The 25,890-nt window shown below is 28.9% G+C and overlaps 1 protein-coding gene across 6 annotated transcripts in view; it reads left to right on the top strand.

Moving 5' to 3' along the window:
* The window catches only part of LOC129917149 (protein CREBRF homolog), a 67,425-nt gene extending 42,881 nt beyond the window's left edge, over nt 1-24,544 (top strand). Inside the window, exons 1-7 of one of the 6 annotated variants that reach the window (XM_055997533.1) lie at nt 1,424-2,744; nt 19,302-20,659; nt 20,726-21,236; nt 21,295-21,503; nt 21,625-21,880; nt 23,972-24,091; nt 24,230-24,544. In XM_055997533.1, the coding sequence (XP_055853508.1) occupies nt 19,451-20,659; nt 20,726-21,236; nt 21,295-21,503; nt 21,625-21,880; nt 23,972-24,091; nt 24,230-24,336 (2,412 nt within the window). In that variant the 5' untranslated portion in view covers nt 1,424-2,744; nt 19,302-19,450 and the 3' untranslated portion in view covers nt 24,337-24,544. Of the gene's footprint in view, nt 1-1,423; nt 2,745-19,301; nt 20,660-20,725; nt 21,237-21,294; nt 21,513-21,624; nt 21,881-23,971; nt 24,092-24,211 lie in introns of those variants that run through there. The other 5 variants (XM_055997531.1, XM_055997530.1, XM_055997532.1 and 2 more) reach the window with 5 other exon arrangements.
* Nucleotides 24,545-25,890: the final 1,346 nt, after the last annotated feature.

The following is a 25,890-nucleotide window of genomic DNA, read 5'->3' as shown; positions in this document are numbered from 1 at the left end:
GAGACGGATAGACAGTCAGACAGAATTGCCGGACCCACTTTTTACTTGCGATATAGGTACTATATATCAAGTTATGCATTCGTACAAAAAAAAAAAGTTGAGATAACATTTTTCCATGACATTACGATGTTAGACAATGCCAAAAAAGTGGGTCCCGGAAGTCCGTCTGTCTGTCTGTCTGTCAGTCTGTCAGTCTGTCTGTCTGTCTATATAAGGAGCTACAGCCTAAACGGATGGACCGATTAATGTCAAACTTGGTAAACCCCCAGAGGGGTTTTTGGAATTAATTTTTTTGGACCAAAAATAACGGTACTTGTCATATACCGATTTTAGTAAAATTGAAATATCTCGAAAACGGCTCTAACGATTTTGTTTAAAAAATTCAAATGTTAGTTTTAAGCTAAGGTCTATCTTTCAATGAAAAAATTTTTTTTTGAAAATCATTATTATTAACGGTACCTGCCATAGAACCGTTTTTTTCAAATCCGATTATCTCCGAAACTGCTTATTCGATTTCAACGAAACTTTTTGTGGATAAGCATTTATATAATTTAAATATAAGCCAAAAATAAAATTTTGAAAAAAATAATTTTTGGATTTTTAAAAAAATTTTGAAAATCAAATTTTCGAAAACGGGACATTGAACTTTTTTGAAATTTTGTTTTTAGATGTTGATTAGTGATTTCTACCAAATGGCATACCAATTTTATTTTAAAACTTTTTTTCCAAAAAAATATTTATAAAAAATTAGTTTTTTAAAAAACGGCTCTAACGATTTTGAAAATTTTTTTTCTAAAAATGCATGTTAATATATCAATCAAAACTGCATACTTGTTTTGGAGGGCAATTTAATTTCAGATTTTATTTTATTTTTTAAAAAAACGAATTTTGTTTTTTTTTTCCAAATTTCTATATAAAAAGTCTTAAAAATTTAAGCAACTTTAACTCTAAGAGCAAGTTCGTGCGACCCAGTGGTGCATTTTATTTATCATCGCAATGTTATGTAAAATTGTTATCTCGAGTTCGATTTTTTTTCCGAATCCTAAACTTTCCCTATAGTACCTATGAATATCGCAAATAAAAACACAGCTATTTAGTCTTCTAAACGAACAGTTTTCAAGAAACTTATTTTTTGGTTCAAAAAATGATTTAATGTGCTATTAAATAAAATAAAATTGTTCTTGGAAATTCAAATCTCTAAATAAATTGAACATTTTGTTCAAGCATTTACTCAATGGCAACACTGGCTGCCTTACTCCATCCACATCCCCAACTGTATATGAATGATATAGAGATTAGAGGTAGACTTGTAAAAGTATTTCACTGAGGGAGTAAAAGCACACGACCTAATAAAAGCTCTCCAAAAACCAAACCAATCAAATTCAAATTGTATTTGTGCGAATTGAAAACTTTTTACCAATCGGTCAAGAACGCTTGTCAGTGCTAAACGCGATTCGCAATATCTTCTGAGTATAAAAGATAAAAAAATTCAAATTGTATCTAAAAAAAAAAACAAAAACAAAAACAATAGAAATTTTTCTAAGAAACATAAAAAAAATCTGTAAATTGTGAAGAAACTTAAGTTTTTTTTTTCAAAATTTTACAAGAATAATATTTTGTCATTTTTGTTTTGTTCTTAATTCACATTAACAACAATTTCGTGTGTTTGGTTTTCTTATTTATATAAGTGTCAAATACTATAAACTAAAAAAAAGCTTTTTCCAAATACCACATATTTCTAAATTTATAAGAATTTTGAAACAAGTCATTTTGTAAAAGTGTCAAGTAGATTTGTTGTTAAAGTTCATGGGTTTCAAAACAACCCCCAAATCAAACTTGAAACTTTTAAACTATTATTCCTCTATAAACAAAAACATCTAATAGATGTTAAAAATAAATAAATAAAAACAGCAATTAGGAAGTGTTTTTGGAATATTTATACAAATCTGAGAGAAGCTTAATTCCTTTTTTTTTTAATAAAACCTCGTTGTGTGAATTTGCAAACAATACAACAAAAAAAAAAGAGCAGATAACACCCCAAAACAGAGATAGAAAAAAATATATCATGTCATATGAATAAGTGTGTGAAGCAATGAAATAAATAAAGAAGAAAAAAAAAAAAACAATAATAATAATAATAATAAAAAACAAGTTTTATTTAATAAAAAATATTTTCGGGTGAATTTTTCCAGTGTTGTTTCCTGTGATTGTATTTGTGTCTATCACAATATTATAGTGAGTTGAATGTTCAGTTCACTGAAATCTGGAAATAGCCAGCTAAAATAAAAATCCATAATGGTAATTGGTTAAAAGTGTTGTTTAATAATTTTTCTTACTGTTATTTTGTTGTTGTATTTTAAAATCAGCAATTATAAGCAAAAATATGTACAAAATGTGTGTTGTTACACTTGCTGAATAGGCCAATCAAAAGAAATTATTTTCCTTTTTGTTGTTGTTGTTGTTATTGAATAAAGGTGTGGTGGGGAAAGTAACGGCAAAAGCTTAATACTTTTTGAAAAAAAAGTGAATACTAACAAAATTTCTATTAAAAAAAAAAGAAAAACAAAAACAACAACAAGTGCTGAACCGAAAACCGGGACGGAAGACGAGTTTGTTTATTTATTTCTTGTTCGTTATTGTTTTTTCTTTTGCTGACGTGGAATTCTTTTTTTACTTTCGATTATTTTATCTTGATAAAGCAGAACACAAAAGAGGACGAATTTAAAGAACAAGGACGAAAAAAGGTTAGTTGCTTGTTTTTGTTTTTTTTTTCTTTTTCTTTTTTTTGTTGTAATTTTATTTTTTATTACAGTGTAATAAAATGCCATTATAACGTCATCTCACATGTCATGTAAAATAATGATTCATTTTTTTTTAATTCTGTAGGTGGATGGAATATTTTTGTATTGCATTTAGCTATATTCCTTTTTTCAACTTGTGTCTACTCTTTTTGTATCTTTTATAATATTTCATCAGCTGATGGAAATGGGCTTTGAGGGTTGATTTCATTTAAAAAAGTTAACTTTATGGTGTAATTGAAAAAGTAGATATGGATAGAATATAGGTATTTCATGTATTTTCATGTATCTGATATTTCTGAAAAGATGGCGTCTTTTTATCTAGATATTCTATTTATCGTCTGGTATTTGGTATACTTTTTTTGTTTCTCTTTGTTTCGAACCAATACAAAAAAGGGGGTTTAGAGTGAAATAAAATTACACGACTGGGTCATTTTGTAGGTACATATTTGTGTGCTTGGCTTTTTGTGGTTCAAGGCTATTTAGTGGCATAGGAAGATTAATTGTTTTTTTTTCAGGTACAGGTCATACATTTCGAAAAAGTTTTTACATTTCCACGGTGACATGAAAGGACCTTGGTACATTTAGTGTTAAAATTACAAGTTCCTCTGCAATTAATTTTAAGGAACATTCAACAACATTATAGATGAGTTTGTGATCGCTAATCCGTAAAAATGAAAAAATTAGAGATGTTTTGCACTCCGTCAAAGTAAATGCTCTAATTGAAAAAAAAAAAAAAAAAAAAAAAATACTCCAGAGTATACCAATCGAAGTCTATTAACACTGGGAATTATTAATTGTTCCGAAGACAATTGAATCGTTTATTTTCAAAACATGATAAGTCCACTTTTTTTCAAAAATTCGTTTTTTTAACTGAATATGTTCTTGGGGGATAACCACACCAGCCTTCAAAATATGAAGCATATACTCAGTCTATATTCGATTTTACAGCTAAGCGAAAAAAAAATTTACTGTCAAAATATGATTTAAGTCCCGGACTTATCATCTTTTGAAAATAAACAACAACTTTCTTATGAGTAATTGACTCCACATAAAGAAGCTGACTACTGACTCGAAATCTTAAGTTGAAAGCGTCTTTCAAGTAAAATAACCACTCAAAACATTATATTCTATTCCCAAATGCAATTGTTTGATAAACTAAGTCTTTAAAAATAATTGTATATTCATTTTAAAACTAATTTCACATTCGTTTATTTTCAAAGTACCTATGATAAGTCCAAAACCGTTTTTATTTTTCATCTTTTAAACTATCGGTCCAAAAAGTAAATACCAAACGATATTCTGTAGTTAGGTAAAAGTTCTACAAAACATATTTTTTATACATTTTGCTACACTTAACAAAAGAAAATAAAACGTTTTTTTCTTCTCCTGAAAAATTTTAAATCATGGACTTATCATGTTTTGAAAATAAATGATTCAATTATAAAAGTGAAAAGAATGCAATGCGGTTTTACATATCCAGTGCAAAGCACAGTATATCTTTCATATAAAATTCCTTGAATCGTTAAAACAGTCAATTAAAAGAAGTAACATTAACAAAAAAAACTCAATAAAATCAAACGTTTTTGAGAATAATAATTAAAAATTTCGATTTCAGCCCTAGAGCATCAGCGAGAACCAAAGTAAAATCTCAAGTGGTTAAGGCTGTAGCTCGAGATAGAGACAGACCAGAGACACAGAATTTGGAGACCCATTTTTATGATCCCCCGAAATAAAAAAATATAATTATCAACTTAAGTCGACACTTTATTCATTTCACATTTTTTACTTTTAACTAATATATAAAAAACTAAAACTTTTTACTTTCATGATAAAAGGAGTACCTTGAAATAAACAAATGATGAAAAAAAAATTACGTATACACCAGAGTGACCTTATTTTTTTAAATGTAAAAGTATGTGACGAAAAACGTAAACAAACAACTCCGTTAATGTCAAATACTAAAGAGATAAAAAAATAAGTTCGAGTTGGAGAGAGATTTGGACAAACTTCACTTAGAGTACCTACTATCAAAAGACAAACAATCAGCAACAGAATTAAAATAATGTAATATGCCAAAATATATCAATCAGCTGTTAAAAAACATACCAAACGTATTTCAAAAAATATATTTTACTTTATTTAAAAAGAATCTTTTAACTCCATCCGTTCAAGTTAATAAAACGCTCAATAAATCAATGTCCATAGAAAAAAACAACACTTGAAACCATTCAAGTTAACAATAAAATAAAACAAACCCACATGTATACCAACATACATACACAACAGACTATTCTGAATGATTCAATTGATACCTACACTTACATATGTTTGTTAAAATTTATTTTCTAAAAAACTACCCTAATCATTCGCAAGTATTGCATCATGTCAAATATTGAATACGTTCATTTGACGTCACAACGAATAAAATACAATAAATTCATTTTGTTTTCCTCTCAGTTTAAGTTTTGTTTTTAACTTTGTATGTTTTCCTCTCGATATTCTTTGTTGAGAATTTTTGTTGTTAGAAATTATTGTTATTTTATAAAATTTTAATATATTTTTTTAATTTTGACCAGACAAGTATGAAAGTTTTACAGGGTGGTTCGGAAGAGTTTGCTAATGTTACAATTTTATAAATCGATTATGAATAAATAGTAGATAAAACTCAGGTGTGTGCTGAGTATTCAAACAAACAAAACAACAGTTTAAGAATTTGAAACTATGTACATATTTCAATTATTTACAAAACCAAACTGATGAAGTAATTTAAATTAATTGATATAATATTGTGTTCTTTTAAAAGAAATATTGTAAGAACATGATTCATTGTGGTTGTGTCAAAGCCAAACAAATCAATCGCTCCTTAACCAAACATAATTGGTTGAAAATTAAAGACATAAATTGAATCCACACGCACGATATTATTTGTCATAAAAAAATACTAGCACATCATTTTCTGAAAGGGATCATTTAAATATTTTGGAGGTGTGTCTTAATTCTAATTTTTCTAAAACAAATAAAGCTTTCGTGCTAAACAACAATTTTATGAAAGAAAACAATTGATGATAAAAACATAATTTTTTTAGCTTTGTGAAAAAAATATGTTTGCCCTTCAAGATATTCTATGTTTTCTTAATGATATTTTTCAAAATTGTTTTTTTTTTAATTTTTCGAAACAGAACCCAAAAATAGTTTCGTTCAAAATTCTTCAAGGTCAAATGCCGTTATCATCGTTTTTCCTCAAGTTTAAGCTCTCAAAAAATGATAAAGCTCAAATATTTCAGAAGCGACCTCTTGGTAAGCTGGTTTTAGATAAGATTAGGATTTTCAGTCAAAGCCTAATTTCGCTGAACTATAGATACAAGCTACAAGACACCTTTGGCATTCAATTAGTTTTTTATTTTCAGTTAAATACTCTCTCGAGGATTATTACTATAGATACCCTCTCTCACATCCGTGTAGTGCGGCTTTAAAACTAATCTCTATATTGAAAAGTAGGAGAAACAGAATTTCCTCTGTACGATTTTTATACAAAATATTAGAAACTATTATTTTTGTTTTATTAAAAAATACTAATCTGTTGTTGTTAAACATCCACTGGTGCTCTATTTCAAAGTCTCCAACCATAATACTGAAAAATAGGAAAACAAAACAAAAGATAAAAACTGCGCGTGGTATGCGTATCTGTTATTTATCGCAATTTAGGTTTTATTTACATTTTATTTAAAAATATTTAAGTTGAATAATAAAAATAAAATTAGTAGAATATTTTTATGTATTGTTAATGTATATGACATGATCTGCAATCGATTGAAATTCAGATGCAATTCATATTTTAAGTCCAGATGAGCCATACACATATTTAGCTCATTCATTAAATTGATTTAGCAAATAAATTTAAACTAATTTTTTCTTATCTTATCACTTGTGACAGGCTGGCGAGATTTAAACTGCTAATAAATTGTTTTGTACTAGATTTCCAAGGCAAAGCGCGCGCGCGCTGTTCATTCAATTTTACACACGACGCGCTACCTACTTTATTAGCGTGGTTTATAAAAAAAATATATTAATATGTATTATTTTGTTGTGTTTGATAAGAATATTGCTGTAGAGTATTTGTATATAGCAGAAGTGCCATTTATTGTTATTTAGTTCTCGAAGTGATAAGAAGACGAAGTGAGCTTATTTTATTATATTTATATATAATTGTAGTTGTAAAGGGTGTCAGAACACAACCAGGGTACGGAAGTGATGTGAATATTTTCATCATTGTACTACACGGAAGCGTTTATTGGATAACTTATAGATCTAAGTGCCTCTTCTTCAATTTTTAATTGACTATGATGTGTCACTTGTGAAATTGAAATTTTGCCTCCATAAATATTCATCTGCTGCTCTTCATATCCTTTTAGTTGCCAAGTTTTGTGTAAGCCACGATTTTTTAAATTTTTGATGATTTCGGTACAACTGTTGTCTGGAAAATATCTCATTTCGAAAGCAGTTGATGCATAATAAATTTTCTCGTTCGCCCTGGAAATATCAGCAAATATCCCAACAAACAAATCGGGACTTATTTCTTGATAATATATTAAAATTATAGACAGTTCAGGTTGGTAATGCTTGAAATCAATGAGATCGGTGATGTATGATTTTTGGACGTACCTATTCCATTAAAAAAATGTAACTTAAAAAAAAAAGTTTATTTTTAGTTTTTAATACAAATTGATCGAAATTGTCACGTTCATTTAAATACGACTAGTAAATTAAATATGACTAGTAAATCTTCTCTTGTACCTTATTTTTAAATTTAAATTTAACTTTATAATTTAATACAATTTTATTGTGGTAGGTAAATTCTGTAATAGTTTTCAAAACATTTGTTTTGAAACTTTTATGTCAAGGGTATTAAATTGTATCTTTTTGCTGCAATAAATTGAAATAGAGCCAACTTTGAGATACATCAATGGGAACTGTCTTAGGTGGAATGTGAAATGTGTTAGTCACAACGTAAACATATCGTCTGCGTAAGTTGGATGTCACATGTAATAGATGCAAATAATAGATACTATTTTATTTTGCCTAACAAAATGTGTTTCTCTAGAAAAAATGTAATTTATTGATATTTAATCAAATTAAATTTTTGCATTTATTTTAAAGATTTACTAGTATGTAGTTATTTTATTTTTATTTAATTGTACCTTTTCAATAATCTTTCAATCAATTTAAAATCAAAAATTAAAACGGAAGTTCCTAAACGAATTTTAGTTTTTTTTTTTAGAAAATCTTAAAAAAACGAATCTTATTTCGCTAAAATACCCGATTAGACTCTAAAGAGGTGATGCGCATCCTTTAAAGTACTTAACTTAGTTTACTTATGTAGGTCCTTATGTCTAGTATAGGGTACAGTTTCTGGAGATGTACTTCAGCTCTACAACAAACACCAGGTTCGATACTGGGACTTAGAATTTTTAATTTAAAGTGACGGAATGTGTACGAGTTCAGTGAAAACGTACTTGTACCTGTGCTTTAAGGACTCGTGAATGATTTTATCCCCATGCCAAAATAAAACAAAAAAATCTTAAAAGTTTCAAAAATACATTTAAAACAAATGGTCAAATGTAAAAAAATTAATTGAATATACATAAGTATTGGTCATGGTTTTGATGGGAGTATTTTGATGCTTATTTTCTCACTTCATATGTTTTTCTGTCCCATTGCATTTTCTTTATCTACAGCTGCGTTTCTCTTCCTTTTTATACTCTTGAACTGCAATTCATCTCAGAACTTTGTATTGATTGGAAATTTTAATTCAGTTGACCAAAAATACGAGTTTTAATCTATAATAATGCAGAAAAATGAAATAAAAAAAAACGCTTTCATTTATTTGCTTTATTTATAACTGGAAAACTAAAACAATATGTGATAGGTACACTTCAAGAAGTCAATTTTTACCTACTATTTTCTTTCTTTCTGTTTTTTGTTTTCGAAACCCCAGCCGTATTTTCTTAAAATCTCTTCTTTGCTGTCCCAATCGTGACAATAGAAAGTACAAGTTTTTTTTTTTAAATTACAATGTCTTACAAAAAATTTAAATATACGGGACAAATGTGACGATCAAATATCCTTATTACTTAGTATTTGAAAGTAACAACAACTAAAAAAAAAATCGTCAGAATTGGAAAGGGAAAACGAAGGCCGAGGTCATTTGGTGTATTGACTACATTCATTTTATTTTAATCCTGTACAATTCTAGAAAAAAAATAAATATTGTTTTTTAGACAAATGCATTGGCACCGACAAATTGTTGTGTATTTTCAAATAAAGTATTTACATAACTTTAAACCGTTAAGATTGTCATAGACTTGTTAAAAACTTATTAAATTTATTCTAGATAAATGTTTTTGTGCAAAAAAAAAAATAAAAAACAATAAAGAGGCGGAAAATCCATCGATAATTACACGTGTGACAGTAGATTTTATCATCTTAGCTGATTCTCATACAAAAGCAAATATCACAAATATTATTATTATTATTATTGAAAAATAAATAAAAACAAAAAAAATAAATGTACACAAAAACCAACTTTCTATGTTATTTGAAATTTTTGCAAATCGATTTATTCATAGGAAGAGCGACAGTGTGGCGCCACGCGATTATTCTTAGTTTGCGTCTACATTCACAAGCTTGCTTGAAACACATTGAAACATTTAAAGAATACAAAAATATTTCCCCACTACTACATACCATTAGCTCCGCATTAGGCTGTATTGAAACTGATGTTAAAACTTAATTATTCACTGGGGTTTTTCTTGTTTTTTCGTATCTAAACTTTTATATTTGTTGTTGTAGATATAATCAACAAGAACTCTACAAGTTGCTATTTTTATTGAAACTTAAATCTTTTTTTAGAATTTGCTTAGAATTGTGTACACTACACCACATGATGGTTAGGTAATGATGTTGGTGTTTTGTTTATATTTTATTTTGCTAAACAAAAAAAAAAACGCCATATTTTTTGTTTATTTGTTTTTTTTGCAATAGAAACAAAATAGAACAAATGCATATGACGAAAGAGAAATAATAATAATAATGCATAAAAAGTGCAATGTCACTTGTGTTATGTCTGTGCTCGCAATTGTGTAGGAGCAGACACGACTGCGTCTGGTTTGTTTTAGGGGTAAAGCAGGCGAAAGGAAACCAGACAACTTGATGAACTAGTTCGAGTGGTGAATAAATATCAGAGCGAATGATTTTTTTTACTATGGTGTTCTATTTGTGATTAACTTATTGAGTACCTATCTATTCTAATGGAAATAAAAGGTTTAAAAATAATAAAAATCTAACAACTCGCAGGGTGATTCGAACAACCCGCCATATGGGTGGTATTGTATGAGATGATACTCATCTCATTCTCAACTTACTGTAGAAATCCATTGAAAGTCTTTCCTAGCTTTCTATTTTTTCTAACTAGTGCCTTGCAGTTTTCACTTAAAAGTCTTTAGGTTTTAGTTAATGGGGATTCTAATTTCTTTGATCCAAAATTTTTGCAAGCTCAAAATTGTTAGTAATTTCTATTTTTTGAAAAGAAAATCAAGAACGAAATTTGAAAATTTCAAAGAGACGGTTCTGACATTGTTATCATACCCTTTTTCTCGTTCTGCGTTGACAATAAATCTTAGGTAGGCAATTAAAAATAAAGACTAATTCATAATTGACAACAAATAGAAATTTCGTTAAAAGAGCTCAAAAACAAAATTAAAGATTATTAGTTTGACTGTGTGACAATAAAACAAAGCAAATACATGTATTTTTGTTGGGACTTAGCAGGGACGTTTTTTAGTGCTTAAAGCATAGTTACGTTTTAATAAACGTATTGTAAGTCTAACCTATCGATGTTATATTTTGGTTTTTCAATTAAAAAAAAAAAAAAACATTACTCATACGCCCCAGTTACTGAAGTTTTCCCATAATATGATATTTTGATGATGCAGTATGTATTTAAAAGATCTTACAGGCATATTATGTAGTTAAAATTATTATTATTATTATATTATTATTATTTTTGATTTTCATGATAACTTTTTTACCTCTATTGCTCTTTTGAAAGATAAAGTTACCTACTTCACTTAAAAAATAAAATTGTCGAAAATATCTTCTAGTCAGAAATATTTTTTTTTTTTTAATAAATTCACAATTATTTTATAACCACTACCCGGGTTTGTGGTCAGATCTTGGTAGAATAAAGTGAAAAACTTTCAAATAATTACTTTTATCTTTCTTTTAATATTTAATACTGAAGTTATCAATTAATATTTAATAAATTTGTAAATTTTAATATTTCTTTAAAACAATATCATTATACATACATATATTTTTCCAGATATACCATTACTTTACTCTTTAAAATGGTAAATCATTTAGAATATAGGTTTTTTTTCTCTTTATATTAATTTTAATAATTTAAGAATTTTTATTTAAATAATATCCGTATAATTCTTTTTAAGAGTTTGTCAAAAGTTAAAAAAGTGTTTTTTTTGCTGTTGCTTTGTTGCGGAAACAGAAAAATATAAACTCATTAAATAGATACAAATTTTCATTACAATAATTTCCATGATAACATTTTCGATAGGGGCTAAAATTTATTGTGGCAAATAAGGTTTTTCATAATTCAAAAACCAAGGTACATACTTACTTAAAACTGATCACTCGTATCGAAAATGTTGCCATAAGTAACCCAAAATTTAAATTGAGAAACGGGTAGCGTGTTTGAAGTTTCTTTAATAGCTTACCAACTTACCCCCTTTCCTCATGATAGTGATGAAATATCTTAATCTTTAGGTGTAGCCGTGTTTCTGTGAGATTTCGAAGTCACAAGTCAGTCAGTAAAAATCTTCAAAAACTTCCTTTTATCTTATACCAGGGCCCTATTTCACCAACTACAAGGTACAAGCACAAATTTGTAACTTGTAGATCACAAGTACAAATTTGTACAATGAAATTCTGTTTTACAAAGTACAAATAAGTAATTCACAAATTTGTGATTATCGAAAAAAAAATTACAACTAACTTTTGAAAACCACAAGTTTGTAGAATTACCGTTATATATTTTTTTCTTGTAAACAACAAGCTTATCTCACAAACTTGTAAAGCTCGTTTTAGTCTTAGCGGTGACCGTTGAGGCGTTGAGTTACTTAACTCATAACGACAGAGGTTAAAATTGGTTTCAAATGAAAACTAAGTTGATAATGAATATGAAAAAATAGGATTGCCATTTTTAAAACTTGAGCTCTTATTTGGCAACCCTATTTTAAACGGAAAATTGTCAAATAACTAATACTGGCACATCTTAGTAGTTTAATCAAATAAGAACATTTTTTAAATGCCAAACAAAATTGTAAATATATGTATATGTATTAAGGTTTTTGTATTGCTGGATTATTTTATAATGACATCCATGGATTTATAGAAGTAAAACAAAAGGTAAAATAATAATATTGTAAATAGTGAGGAAAATTAATAAAATAATTTAAGGAATGAAGAACTACAAATATGAGAAATAAAAACAAGCCTCTTTGATCAAAAGAGAACGAATTTTTCATACTTAAGAGGCTGGTTATCAGGAAAATTTTTTAAACAGATATTTTGTGATGTTTTCATTCGATTTGAAACACAAATGCTATACAAATTTTTAAAGCATTTGTTTTCCATTACAAATAAACAAAAAATATTGCAAATAAAAAAAAAAATTGCATTAAAAAAATATTGATTGCAACTGAAATAAATTACATTTAAAAAAAATATTGCAACTGAAAAATATTTGCCTTAAAATAAAATATTTAGGTATTGCAAAAAAAAAATTTTGCATTAAAAAAATATAATTGCAACTGAAAAATATTTGGATTGAAAATAAAAATTTTATTGCAAATTAAAATATACTAAAAACTAATTTTATCGGAAATAAAAACATTTCTCAATAGAAAAAAAATCAAGGCAAAATGTGAGTGCATTGAATATTTTTTCTTAAATTCGTCGAATTTCTTACAATGGGTATCTGACCATACCTATTAGTTATTAGTTATTTCGACGAATATTAAAAAAAATTATTTGATACACACATTTTGCATTTATTTTTTTTTTAATGCAGAAAATGTTTTATTTGTAATATAATTTGTTTGTAATACAATTTACATTTTACATTTTTTTTTAAAGCAAATTTTTTTATTTGCAATAAATATTTTTTTTAATGCAAATATTTTTCAGTTGCAATAAAAATTTTTTTAATGCAATTTTTTTACTTGCAATATATGATTTTTTTTTTAATTTAAAATGAATTTTTACAACCCTGAATAATAATAACATACCTTTTCTAAAAATAATAATAATGGCCTTCGGCGTAAGGCCATTTTAAACACTTTAATCACTCTAAAAACTTGTAACAAAAATGACATACGCCTTTGCTCTTGTAGAAAATTTTCACAAATAAATAGAAACTTGTAACTTTTTTTTTTTTGTGAAACAGAAACCCACAAGAAACTTGAAAGCTTACAAATTTGTTACTTGTAAAATACAAGTTTTGGTGAAACAGAAAATGGATTTTTTCACAAATTTAAAATTGTAGATTACAATTTTGTGATCACAAGAAACTGGTGAAACAAAATTAATCGAGTTTTTCACAAATATTGTGAATATTACTTGTAATTACAAATTTGTAAGTTGGTGAAATAGGGCCCAGATAAAATGCGAATGTTTTGGAACAATTTGAAACAATGAAACCAACATACAAACAAAGCTTTGTATTGAAGCATTTTCATGAATTCGAAGCGTTTTCGTGAAAAGTTTTTGGTTTACTTTTCAAAATTCTCACAAAAACACAACTTGTAAGTACCTATCTAATCTGCAAACCATCTACCTGTACAACTCTTTGTGAACTTGATCATTTAAACCGGTTTAAATTTATTATTTTCTCATTTATTTCATGTCTCCGAACCCTGTTTTGGTATTTGTTTTCGTTTTCTCACCTTGCTAATCACAGGCAACATGCCACGTGTTGTTTAGTTATTCTTTTTTAGGATTTGTGAATTTAATGTGATATGATTGACTCGGATTTCGAACGGAATTTTGATAAATACCCACATGATATTTCGGTATCAATATGTAAAAAATTACCATAAAAATAGGTACCTATTCCTTTTGGATAAAGGGCCAATAGGTACCACAGTTTTTGTTCAAAAATTCATACCTTTCTACATTTTGTATGAATTTCACCACAGAAATTGCTGTGTCATATGATGATCTGATGATGATTTCCAAATCAAAACAATAACAAAAAACTTCTTTTTCCACAATTTACAGTTTATAGTGTTCAATATCTATCTATAGGTAAATATATCAACAAATTGGAATTTGTGTTTGTGTGTGTAATCATTTCTTTCCCTTTACTTTCTATTCTAAAAAAAAAAAACAGAATTATAAAACAGATACAAATTATTATTGTATCTACATTATGTAGGTATAGGTACCAACTATACCAACATACATATTTACATCTACATATACAAAAAAAGTAAATTTAAATTTTCATTGGAAATGGTTAAATGCGAATAAACAAAACTTGCGCACAAAGTGCAAAACTCATCCACAGCCACACCAACCACTAAATTTTCAACAAAAACAACAAAGAATGAAATAAAAACGATAGCAAAATAAGAGGCAACAAAAAAAAAGAGAATTAGGTATACTCGTATAGTCGAAAGAATAATGGCTGATAAACATTGGCATCAAAACAAAATTTGAAATATAAACACGACTGACCTTGATCTAACAAACACACTGAAACAGAACAGCTGCCTACCCCCCCAACCCGCACAATACAAATTCGTCAAACAACCTTCCGTTTCCACCCCCTTCATCCACCATTATAATAAACCATCAAATTCTCAAAGTTAACTCAACTCACTTACATTTATGCATCGAGCTGACGAGACGCGAGACCGAGAGACACACAAAAAGCTCTTTTTCAATTCACGGACTTTACACTTTGTACGTGTATCACCCTATATCTCTGCTTTTCTTTGTTTGTTTTTGTGATTTTTTTTAAATTTTGTTTTTGTATTTTTCTGTTTGTTGTTATTTTTATTTTTATATTAAATCTACCTACCTACATAGGTATAATGTATATGAATACGTGAGCACACAAAAGTGTAACAAAATTATGGAATGCTTCTTTGTTTTTCCCACGTATGCTTGTGTGGTAATAATGGTATCTTAATGCCTTTTAGTTAGAACATTAGAAGAACATACAAAAAGAAATATTAACAGCCAGGTATTCAACTTAGCTTATGCTTCGAAAGGGATGAGAAAAGTGTAGGATAAGTAGGTACCTTTCTGCCATAATATTTGATAGCTTATAGATATGTAGTTATAAATAAATTGAAGAGAAAACAAAACAATAACAGTGAATTGAAAGCCTCATCAATTGAACTTAATTAAAATGGTATAGATATGTATGTGATGTGGTTCTTTATTTAGTTTTTTGTTTTCTTAATAGCAGCAGGACTTCCAAAAGCTATCTGAGATCTGACGTCAATAAAAAATAAATTTCGATTATTGTTTTCTATTTTTATTTGAAAAAGGGGGCGTGCTCATTAGTAGAAACTAATATCAATTCCTTTCATAGAACCGTAAACAATTCAACCGATTTCAACAAAATCGCGAAAATCGTTTTAGTAACTTTAAAAATTAAAAATAAATAAATCGAAAAATAGAGTTTTGGATTTTTTAAAAATACATAAATCTCAATTTAATTTTTTTTTTAATTTTTGAAAAATCTGCATTTTGTTCAACAAAACAGGGATTTTCAGAAAAAAAAAATACAGAAATGTGGAGGCTTTTGTTTAAAAAGAAATAAACAAACAACAATTTATTCAAGGAAATGTTTTAATTTTTTGCTTTGTTGAAAACCATCATTTTCTTAAACTTTTTTTCAAATACATCGTCGGCGTAAAGCAAAATTATTCTTAATCCACTTTTTCCCGAAAATGAGATATTGATGCGGTTTTACTAATTTGAGGGTGCTCTTTCCGAATTTGAAAAGGATTTTTGTCTAAAAAATTTCTTTTCAGCAGATAATATAACTTAATGGGACATAGAACAATAAACACAGGTAAGTAGCCTTCTGAAAATGAGACCCGAGTGTTCTTGATCCACTTTTTATTTAAGGAAAGTGCGTACTTGTATACAAATTGTTCTATGTTCAATTTTGGGTTTTAGTTTTAAAAAATATTTAAAAATAGTATGCACCTACTAATGAGGTAAACTTGTATGGTTTATTCAAGAAAAAAGAACAAACTTTATAAAAAACAGAACTTGAATGGCGAACGAGCAGAAAAGTGTCGCTTTAAACCAATTTGAAACTTCGTCCCGTGTAAAATTTGCTTTTTGTGACTTAGAACCATTTTGCTTTACGCCGACGACATGTATAAGAGAAAACAGTTTACAGCTTTATAATATAATATAAATAAAGCTGTTTTTTGCTTCTGTAGGAGGTACAGTTAATAATGACTTTCGAAATAATTTTTTAAAAAATAGACCTGGGGTCGAATTACGGCACACGATTACGATCATACGTTAACGTTTTAACTATTTCTGTCTCTATTTAATTATAAGAAAAAGATAGGGACACATAGCAACCATTCGTTAACGAACTTCTGCCGTAATTCGACCCCTGTTTTACAAGCCAACACTTGACAAAATCGTTTTTGAGAAAATTTAACCTTTCCAAAATTGGTATAATGTCAGGTACATGTATGTATTTTTGGTTAAAAAAAAAATAATAATTCCAAAATCTCCTCCATCTATTTAGGCTTTATGCTGACAGATGGACTTGTGGGTATGTACATATATCGCAAGTATAAGTTTCATAATCCACTGTAGATACATCGCACACGTTACTTTGTTTTCACTTATTTGAAGTACTAAAGTAAACAATTCTAAGCTCGTGCCACTATCTGTCGCGACATTTTCAAAGTCTTCAACACTCGGAGTGTAATAACAACAAAACAAATTGTAATATAATCAATCAAGTTGAATTAAAAATGCATTCAAAGTGCATTTCAAGCTAAACCATTGTCTATGTCTTCATAAATAGTGGCGTAGTAGAATTTTTTTGTGTAGGACAAAGGCATACTTTCCCTCTTTGAGTAAAAATTTCTAAAAAATTACAGTAATTTTGTATATAATAATTGAATATAATTAAATATAAAAAAACAAAAAGAAAACACAAGCAAAACTTAAATATTTTTATATTTTTTGAACATCGTAGGTAGGTACTATCAAAAAAGTAATGTTTATTCCTCAACTGCATTTATGAGATAAAATAATCATATTTGCTATCCGGCTTATCCGAAAAGCAAAATAAGTGTATCAATTTCAATAAAAAGTAAAATGTCATAAATATTTTGTTTTTATTTTTTAATCAATTGTGGCCAATTATCTGATAAAAGTTTATCAGATTTTCTTTGCCCCTATCTCTAGGTACGCTACTGATTGTGAAGTGATGACCCTATCACTAGCAAAAATATTTTGTTTGACAAATTCATTGGAATGCACATGTAGTGCAAGCAAAAAAGAGGGCATTCATTCAGCAGAAAAAGCACCACGTTTTCTGTTTTTTTTTTTTTTTTTTTTTTCGTAACTAAGGTGATGACCGAGGAAATAATGGTTTTGCATTTTGTTATTGTTTTCTTTTCATTTTAACTGTGTCAATAATAACAAACAGAGTCAATATTTTCATTATTTTTCGGAATTAGAGTTTTATTAAAATGAAGCAAACTTGCTTTATGAATAAATAATAAATTGGATGACGTAGTGACGAATGCAAATTTAATAATTTTGTACATAAACAAAAAGAAATGCAAAACTCAATTTTGCAAAACGACCGCAACCAAATAAATAAAATATTTGCACAGGAGAATTTCTTTCGAGTCGGTTCAATTAAGATGAGATTATAAAAAAACTGAAAAAGATAAAATCCCGAAATACAAATTTTGACATGTGCCTACATTCTGTAATTCTCACCTTCATAAAAGTGCTCGAAAAACAATTTAAATCCTAGTGATAGAATAGCTCGTTAAATTTTTGAAATGCACTTTCATATTCTTTTCGCCCCATAATTATTTGCTTACTTGTGAGATAGTTTGGAGCATTTTTATAATTTTAAATAAAACTCATTTGAAATGGTGTTTTTCGAGGAAAACATCCTTAACCCTTTCGAACCCAAGCTATGAAAATCAATACTAAAAAATGTTTTTTCGGTATTATCGGGTCAAAAACATCACAACTAAGAAATATGAATAGCAAAAAGTTATTTTCCAAAATAATAAATAGCAAAACTAATGTGTTATTCTCATGTTCAATGTAAGTAACATGCACTGCCTATGACCACCAAAAAAAGTCGGAGAACTGAGAAAATAACTTTTTATGAAACTAAAATGTATGTTACTTCTTCTAAGCAAAAAAACAAAACACTTTCTGCATTAAGATTTTTTTTTATCTTTTTTTCAAAATTATGACCATATTTAAAAAAATTTTTTTGCAAAAAAAAAAAAAATTTGAATTTCAGTCCCTTTTTTTTATAGAAAAAAAATTAAAGGTATGATATTAAATTAACTTTTTGTAATAATCCAGTAACTAGGCATTATTATCTTTCAATTAAGCCATCAAAACCTAAAAAATTGTTTAATTTAATATTTTTTACGAATTTTTAAAAAAATGTTACATGAGAGTAACGCTGGGTCCGAAAGGGTTAATCATGTGCTATATTCTTTATACTATCTTGACTAATATATGTACATATCGTCGCCGTAAAGCAAAATTTTTCTAAGTCACAAAAAGCTAATTTTACAGGGGACGATTTTTAAGTTGCAAATTGGTTTAAAGCGACAATTTTGTCCTCGTTTGACATTCAAGTTATGTTTTTTATAAAGTTTGTTCTTTTCTCTTGAATAAAATATACAAGTTTACCTCATTAGTAGGTGCATACTATTTAAATAATTTTTAAAACTAAAAACCCAAAATTGGACATAAAACAATTCCTATTTTTCCTTAAATAAAAAGTGGACTTAGAACAAAATATGATGGGACTTAGAACAATCAAGAATACTCGGGCTCATTTTCAAAAGGCTACTTTCCTGTTTTTATTGTTCTATGTCCCATTAAATTATATTATCTGCGGAATGAATTTTTTTTGACAAAAACGGTTTTCAAATTCTGAAAGAGGACCCTCAATTAGTAAAACTGCATCAATATCTCACTATCGGTAAAAAGTGAATTTAGAACAATTTTGCTTAACGCCGACGATATGTTCATTAAACGGACATACCCGCTGATATCATTAGTTCATATCTTTTTAAATTAGGTACTAGATTATTATTTTTTTACTAAAAATTAAAAAAATGTTTCTGATAGTCTGTATTAAAATTCTTTTTTTTTTTTTAATTTCAGATAAACAAGCGTTATTAACGCTCTTTTTTTGGATATAATTTCACAATCCAAACAAAAGTAAACATCAAATCTAACACATAAATAAAAACAAATTTCGAAGGACGAGGCAGACCTATAGTACATCCTCAAACCTTCACAAATGAACTAATATGACTGAGAGTCAATTATTTTCTATGTCGGCTGATTTCTTTGATACCTCATCGAACAGCAGCAATCCGCTGAAGTTCGATTTGTATTCACTTGGTAGTGGCCTCAGTTCAAGCAGTAATAGTCTTCTATATAGTGGTGGGGGTGGTGGCAGCAATAGTCATCTGGCCTTCATCACCCAACCGACAATATCAATAGCTCAGAGCAATAGTAATAATTCCTATAACTCCGGTACCATCGGTTCATCGAGTGCAACTGTCACCAGCAGCAACAGCACATCGGTAGATAGCGTTCGGGAAAGTTTAATGCTTACTAACGCCATATCGATTCCGCGAAGCAGCAGCAGTATACACCACAACCAATTACACCACCATCCTTTGCACCATCACCATTTACAACCTAGAATAATGGCCGATTTATCAGATATATGTTTGGACTCACTCGAAGCGCCATCATTGTCACCAACTCTCCTGCAGGATGTGAGTTTGAGTGCATCAGCTATTAATTCTCATAATGCAAGCTCAAATGGAAATCTGTTGTTTCCCAATGAGTTGTCGCCACTAAGCAATAGCAGTAGCAATGGAGGTGGTGCTGGTAGCAACAACAGTAATTCTGGAAATGCAACAAATTCACTTGGTTTTGATGCCCACCAACCAACACCAAACTCGAATACAATGTGGAGTGATATTGGCAATGCCATTACTGCAACCAAAAACGAACCATTTCCAACCGAGGACGATTACATATTTCCAATAGATAAATCGGAAATACAAAATGCTAGTTTTCCAGATTATTATGATGAGAATATATTGGAAGATCTTAATATTGAAGACTTAATACCAACGAATCAAGGAAGTTATATGCTATCGCCAAATGTCACTGGATTCCATCAGCTACAAAACTCAACTCAGTTGCACAGTCCACAACCATCGCCAGCAGGTCCGCCACAACAATTGTTGGAACAACAACAACAACAGCACCAACAACAAAGTCAAAATCAAAATAATCATCAACAGCAACATCCAGTTCATCATCACCAACGGATACAACAGCAACAAAATTCCTTGGGAGTTCATCTTCACCATAATAGTTTCGATGAACGTCGACACAGCTCAGCTAGACATCATGGTTCCTCTAGTCCTTATGAAATTTATCATAGCACTCCAAATAAACAAATTAATTCAAATACAGCATTCTCGCCAGGAAATCAGGTATTTTATACTTTTTTCTTGTCCTTTTCCTATCATTACTTTATAATAATTTGTTTTATATTACAGGCGAGTCCAAATTCACCACTCCTTTTGAATTCAGTTACGCCCCCACCACCACATGCCAACCGTTCTCAATATCAACAAAATATGGTCAAGTCTCGTAATGTTCAGTTGCTGAAAAAGGAATTTTCCATGTCGCCAGATCGAAATAATAGCAGTAGTCTTTTGGGTCAGTCAGTTCCTGCACCCTCACCATCGCACATTCTACTTTCCGGCACAGCATTGAGTCCTGGCAGTAGTGGTTTTGGTTCCGCTCGCAAAACTTTGCTAAGCGATACTTCATCACGTTTGTCATCTTCAGCTCCAACACATTTGACGCATTTTGGCATAGAACAAATTTGGGGTAGACGTGAACCACGACAGCATTTATTATCCACTGGTTCGCTGGTCGAAGCAGATTCATACTCCTCCATCAGTACTGGAAGTGTTTTAAGTCCAGAAGGAAATGATTTCTCTCAGGATGACGAAGGGTATTCCGATGATGACAGTGATCACTATGAAGATTTGTCAAGCGATGGTAAAAAAAAAACGATAACTTCTTAAATTCCAATTTTTTACTAACGATGTTTTGATAGGTTCTGATAACGAAGATGATCGTACTTCAACTCCAAATCAATTGTCTAGCAGTAAGGGTAAGGAGCGATATTTTTGGCAGTACAATGTTCAAGCTAAAGGACCCAAAGGCAAACGTTTAGTATTTCAATCAAAGCTCGAAGATCCACATGTATTGAATGAGGTTACAGATCCCGTGTTCAGCCCCAACTGTTCAGTTCGGGGCATCAAGGTATTTAAAGTAAATACAACCCGACAATGTGGCAACAATTGAAAATTATCTCTTGAAGCTGAATTATATTGTGTATAGGTTACTAATGTATTTTTTTTCTCTTTTTATTAACTCTTTTTAGCATAGCGGCAAAGCACGCAAAGGTGATGGCAACGATTTGACTCCAAATCCAAGAAAACTACACAGCATTGGAAGGGAGTTGGATAAGCTGAGTAGAACTATTAATGATATGACACCTGTTAGTGAGTTGCCCTTCAATGTGAGACCTAAATCGAGGAAAGAGAAAAATAAGCTGGCGTCAAGAGCATGTCGACTTAAGAAAAAAGCTCAACATGAAGCTAACAAGATAAAACTTCATGGACTTGAAATTGAGCATAGTAAGTTTATATTTATTATTATTCTTGTTTTCATTTGGTATTGGCATTTACATGTCTTAGAAAAACAACATGCAGCTATCGGTAAGAATAGAAGCTAAATCCAGCTTTTTTCCTTTATTTTGCTGCGTGCATTGCATATTAGTTTTTGTTCAATGCTGGTATTTGTGAAATTCTACTGCCAAAAAAAAACACATTTTTTAATGCTAAGCTCAACATATTCTTGCCACTCATATAATCAGTTTTGACTGAGATATAAGAAATGTGCGAGCGTGTGAAAGAATACACAGTAGAAAATTTTCGAAAATCACTAGATGCTGAAACTTTTTGTCAGAGATGTCAACTTAAAAGTTTAGATCATAATGTTGGAAATTGTAATGATAATGTTAGAAATCCTGTATTCCGTTGTGTTGCAATCGCGGATATTTTAAAATCTTAAATTAATTCAATTACCAACTTTAATTTTCTGAGTGTCACAATAAAACCTTTATAATTGTTTTCGATTGCACGTGCAGAAACGTCCAGAATTATACAGAAGTATAACTAAAAGACAGATATAAGAGAAATCCCTTCTCGATTTCAGGTCAAAATCAACTCCAAAGCTCTAATTTCAGAAGAGAGTGGGAGTGATTTAAAATGTTCGATTGGATTTCAAAATGAGTGCAACGAATCGAAAAAGACATAAGTTACTTCTTTTAATTTTTAATTAATGCATTTTCTCTATTCTATATGAATCCATTTTCTGTTCGTTGGGAGGTAGGTGTTGCTGATTAAATTAGTTTCGTTTTCGATTGGAAGTGCAGAAGCATGAAGTATCAAATTATTGGCCAACACAAATATAAATTAAGCGATATCAGCTGTTCCATTGGATATCAAAATCAGGGAATTCCCCAGTGGAACTAGTCGAAAACTTACTTAGATCGGTATAAATGTATGACCATTGCTAGGCTTAGCATTCCCTCTACCCAAGTGGGTCAAAATTTAAGTAAAATATTATTTTGAAACCTCGCAAAACCTTATATCGTTTAAAATCCCTAACTTTATCTAGCGGCTTGTGTAAAATTTGTTTGTAAGAGAACAAATGGTGAGTTTTATTCGAAGTAAAAAATATTGAATTGAATTCATTTTAAAGGAAATTTCCTGATTCGCATACATAATTTGTTGCGTTGTTTCCAAGGAAAATATGCACATGCATGGATATCCGATCCCAAACTGTCCCACAGTAAAACTTTACAATTTTCTCTTTCCTCTTAGAGAAGAGAAAATCAAAACAAAAAGAATTATGTACATTGATCCTTTTGAGTATATTTTTTTGTTTCTTTAATTTTTTTTAATTAAAAAGTTGCAGCTTCTCAACTTAACATTTCGAAAGTTGAGCAAACCATAAGTTGATACACTCTAGATTTGAAAAGAAAATTAGAAAATCAAAACTCATACAAATGCCTTCAAAACGATTTTGTTTTTTTGCTCTCCTATAAAATTTGCTAAAATGGAGTCACACACTTTTCTGGTTTCACCGACGTTATATATTTAAAACTCTTGGATCAGTAAATTTAAAAATATTATATATGTATATATGTACATAAATTAAAAAAGTTAAATTAAAAAGTTGCAGCTTTTCAACTTAACTTTTCGAGAGTTGAGCAAACCATAAGTTGATACAGTCTAGATTTCAGAAGTTGAAAACAAAAATCCTCGTGTTGTCTTTTACTTTGAAGATTTCACTAGGTTTGCAAACCTTCTTTCAACTTTTACAATATTATCGAATTTCCAGTAAATATTAAAAAATTGAAAATTAAATTGACAAGGCTTAATTAAAATAGGAACTTTAAACTTGGATCAGTATGTGAATGAAAATTTAAAAATATTCAAAATCAACAGTCTAACGCAGACTTTTTTTTGGACTGATCCCCATTAGGATAATATGTAATAAAAGGAACTGCACCTATTTGTTTTGTTTGAATATTTTCATATTTGTTTCGCATTTCGGAATTTTGAATTTCTGAGTTTTTATTGTTCTTATTGTTTAGAAAAATTTTAGTTTTGTTTTTTTTTTTTTTAATATTTTATCATTTGTGTCAATCTTCTTTCCAGAGAGACTTTTAAGTGGAATCAACGACATCAAACAAGTACTTGCCATTAAATATCAAAACCAAGGTGAACCAACTGACGAACTAGATGAACGTATTGAGCAAATCTACAATGCTGCCATAAGTAAGTGATAATCAATTTGGAAAACTTATTTTTTTTTTAATATGTCCAAGCTAATTTATTTATATTATTAACCAAGCTTTTACAACGATTCTAATTGAATTTTAATTTTTCCACGCGCTGATTGCGATGTTCTTCCAGCTGGTCTAAGGATTGCAGGCGGAACAACGGACTTTGTCAACAATGTTTTGGATAATGTTAAAAAAGGTATTTCAAATGGTGGTTTAGAGGATCTACGCAACTCCTAGAAATGATTGAAATCCATTGGAGAGAATGGTGACAATTATGAAGAAAAAGCTCTGATTAAGATAAAAGGAGTCGAAGAAAAGAGAGGCAAGCGGATTAATAAAAATAAATTATAAAACATAAAAAAACATCTTAGAGCTGTGTAAAAAAAAAAAATACAACTACAACAAAATATAATACATAATTCGATAAGTGTTTCAGTTTCTTCAGTGCTGTGTAAATCGAGATTTTTTTTAAAGAAATAATAATGGTGAATTTTATTAAAGATACATATATATTTTATATGAAACTTAAAATACATACATAACTGTAATATGATGTATATTTATAGATATATTTTCTTATTTTTTGGCTTTAATAGTTTTTAGATTTTGTTTATTAATTATGAGTTGGGAAATTAAGAAAAATAAATATAATATATTATAATTAAATAATGCGTAAAATATATAAAATAAAAATTTGTAAGTTAAAAAAAAAACGCAAAAGATTTTACACAACTTTTTAAGCTACCCGTTTTACCTGTTAATTTGTAAGGTTTTCATTCAATAAGAATTTTATTTATTAGTTTTAAAGTTGCTTGTTATTAGGACTATAATAATGTTAAAATGGATTTTATTTTATACTTCAAAATGTTTTTTTTTTTTTTTTTTTTTTTTTAATAATTAAAATGTTAATTTTAAAATTATTTTATTTTTGTTTACGCAAGAGTGTATTTTATGTAGAGCTGCTGCTCGTTTTTTTTTTTTTTATTTGCAACTTGTGATGTTAAGTTTATTTTTTTGTTATTTCACTGATGTAATGTAATATTGTGTCAAAACAAATAAATGATTGAAAGTTCTAGGTTGCACTTTTGTCTGATGAACTAGAAATTTCATTTTTTTTTTAAAGCTTTCGTAGGTTTTTCTTATTCTTGTTAATTGACATTAAATCTGTATCCACTAACATATTGGCTTAAATTTTAAACAATTCGTTATGGAAAAATTAAAAAAATACTATCTAGAAGTTAAATCTTCAAATAAAATAAAGGTTTAAAAAAGATCTGCCAATGAACATGAACATTTTTAAAGGAATAATACCAACATTTTGTCGCTGTGTTTCATTTTTGTACAAAAATAATTTAAAAATATCACTATAACTTAATTCACATTTTCACTTTTTAAAATCTGTTTTACAATATGAATATTAAATTTGTACATGAACTGGTTTTACATTTAGCCATGTTTTGCTGGCTGCTAAATCCTTTGCAGCTAAATACATTTGTTGTAGTTAGTTCTATTGCATTTGTTCCTTCTTAAACTTTTTTTTTATTGTCAGGAGTATTGCCTCTTGCACTTAACATGCCGCCATTCTAACTGGCTTACAACATGTAAACATAATAGTTCTTACAGAGCAAATCACTAGAGTTGTATACCATACAGCGTCATTATTTTAATTTTATACATCTATTTTCTTTTCAACATACTTTTCCCTACCACATGTACATATGTACATGCAAGTACATTTTTATGAGAACAATCCAATTACAATATAATTTGTTATAGGAACTTGAAATTCTC

Source organism: Episyrphus balteatus, chromosome 3, assembly GCF_945859705.1.
Source record: "Episyrphus balteatus chromosome 3, idEpiBalt1.1, whole genome shotgun sequence".
NCBI classification, from domain to species: Eukaryota; Metazoa; Arthropoda; class Insecta; order Diptera; family Syrphidae; genus Episyrphus; species Episyrphus balteatus.
The sequence above is the reverse complement of the archived record's forward strand: the minus strand, read 5'-3'. Positions and strand labels throughout refer to the sequence as shown.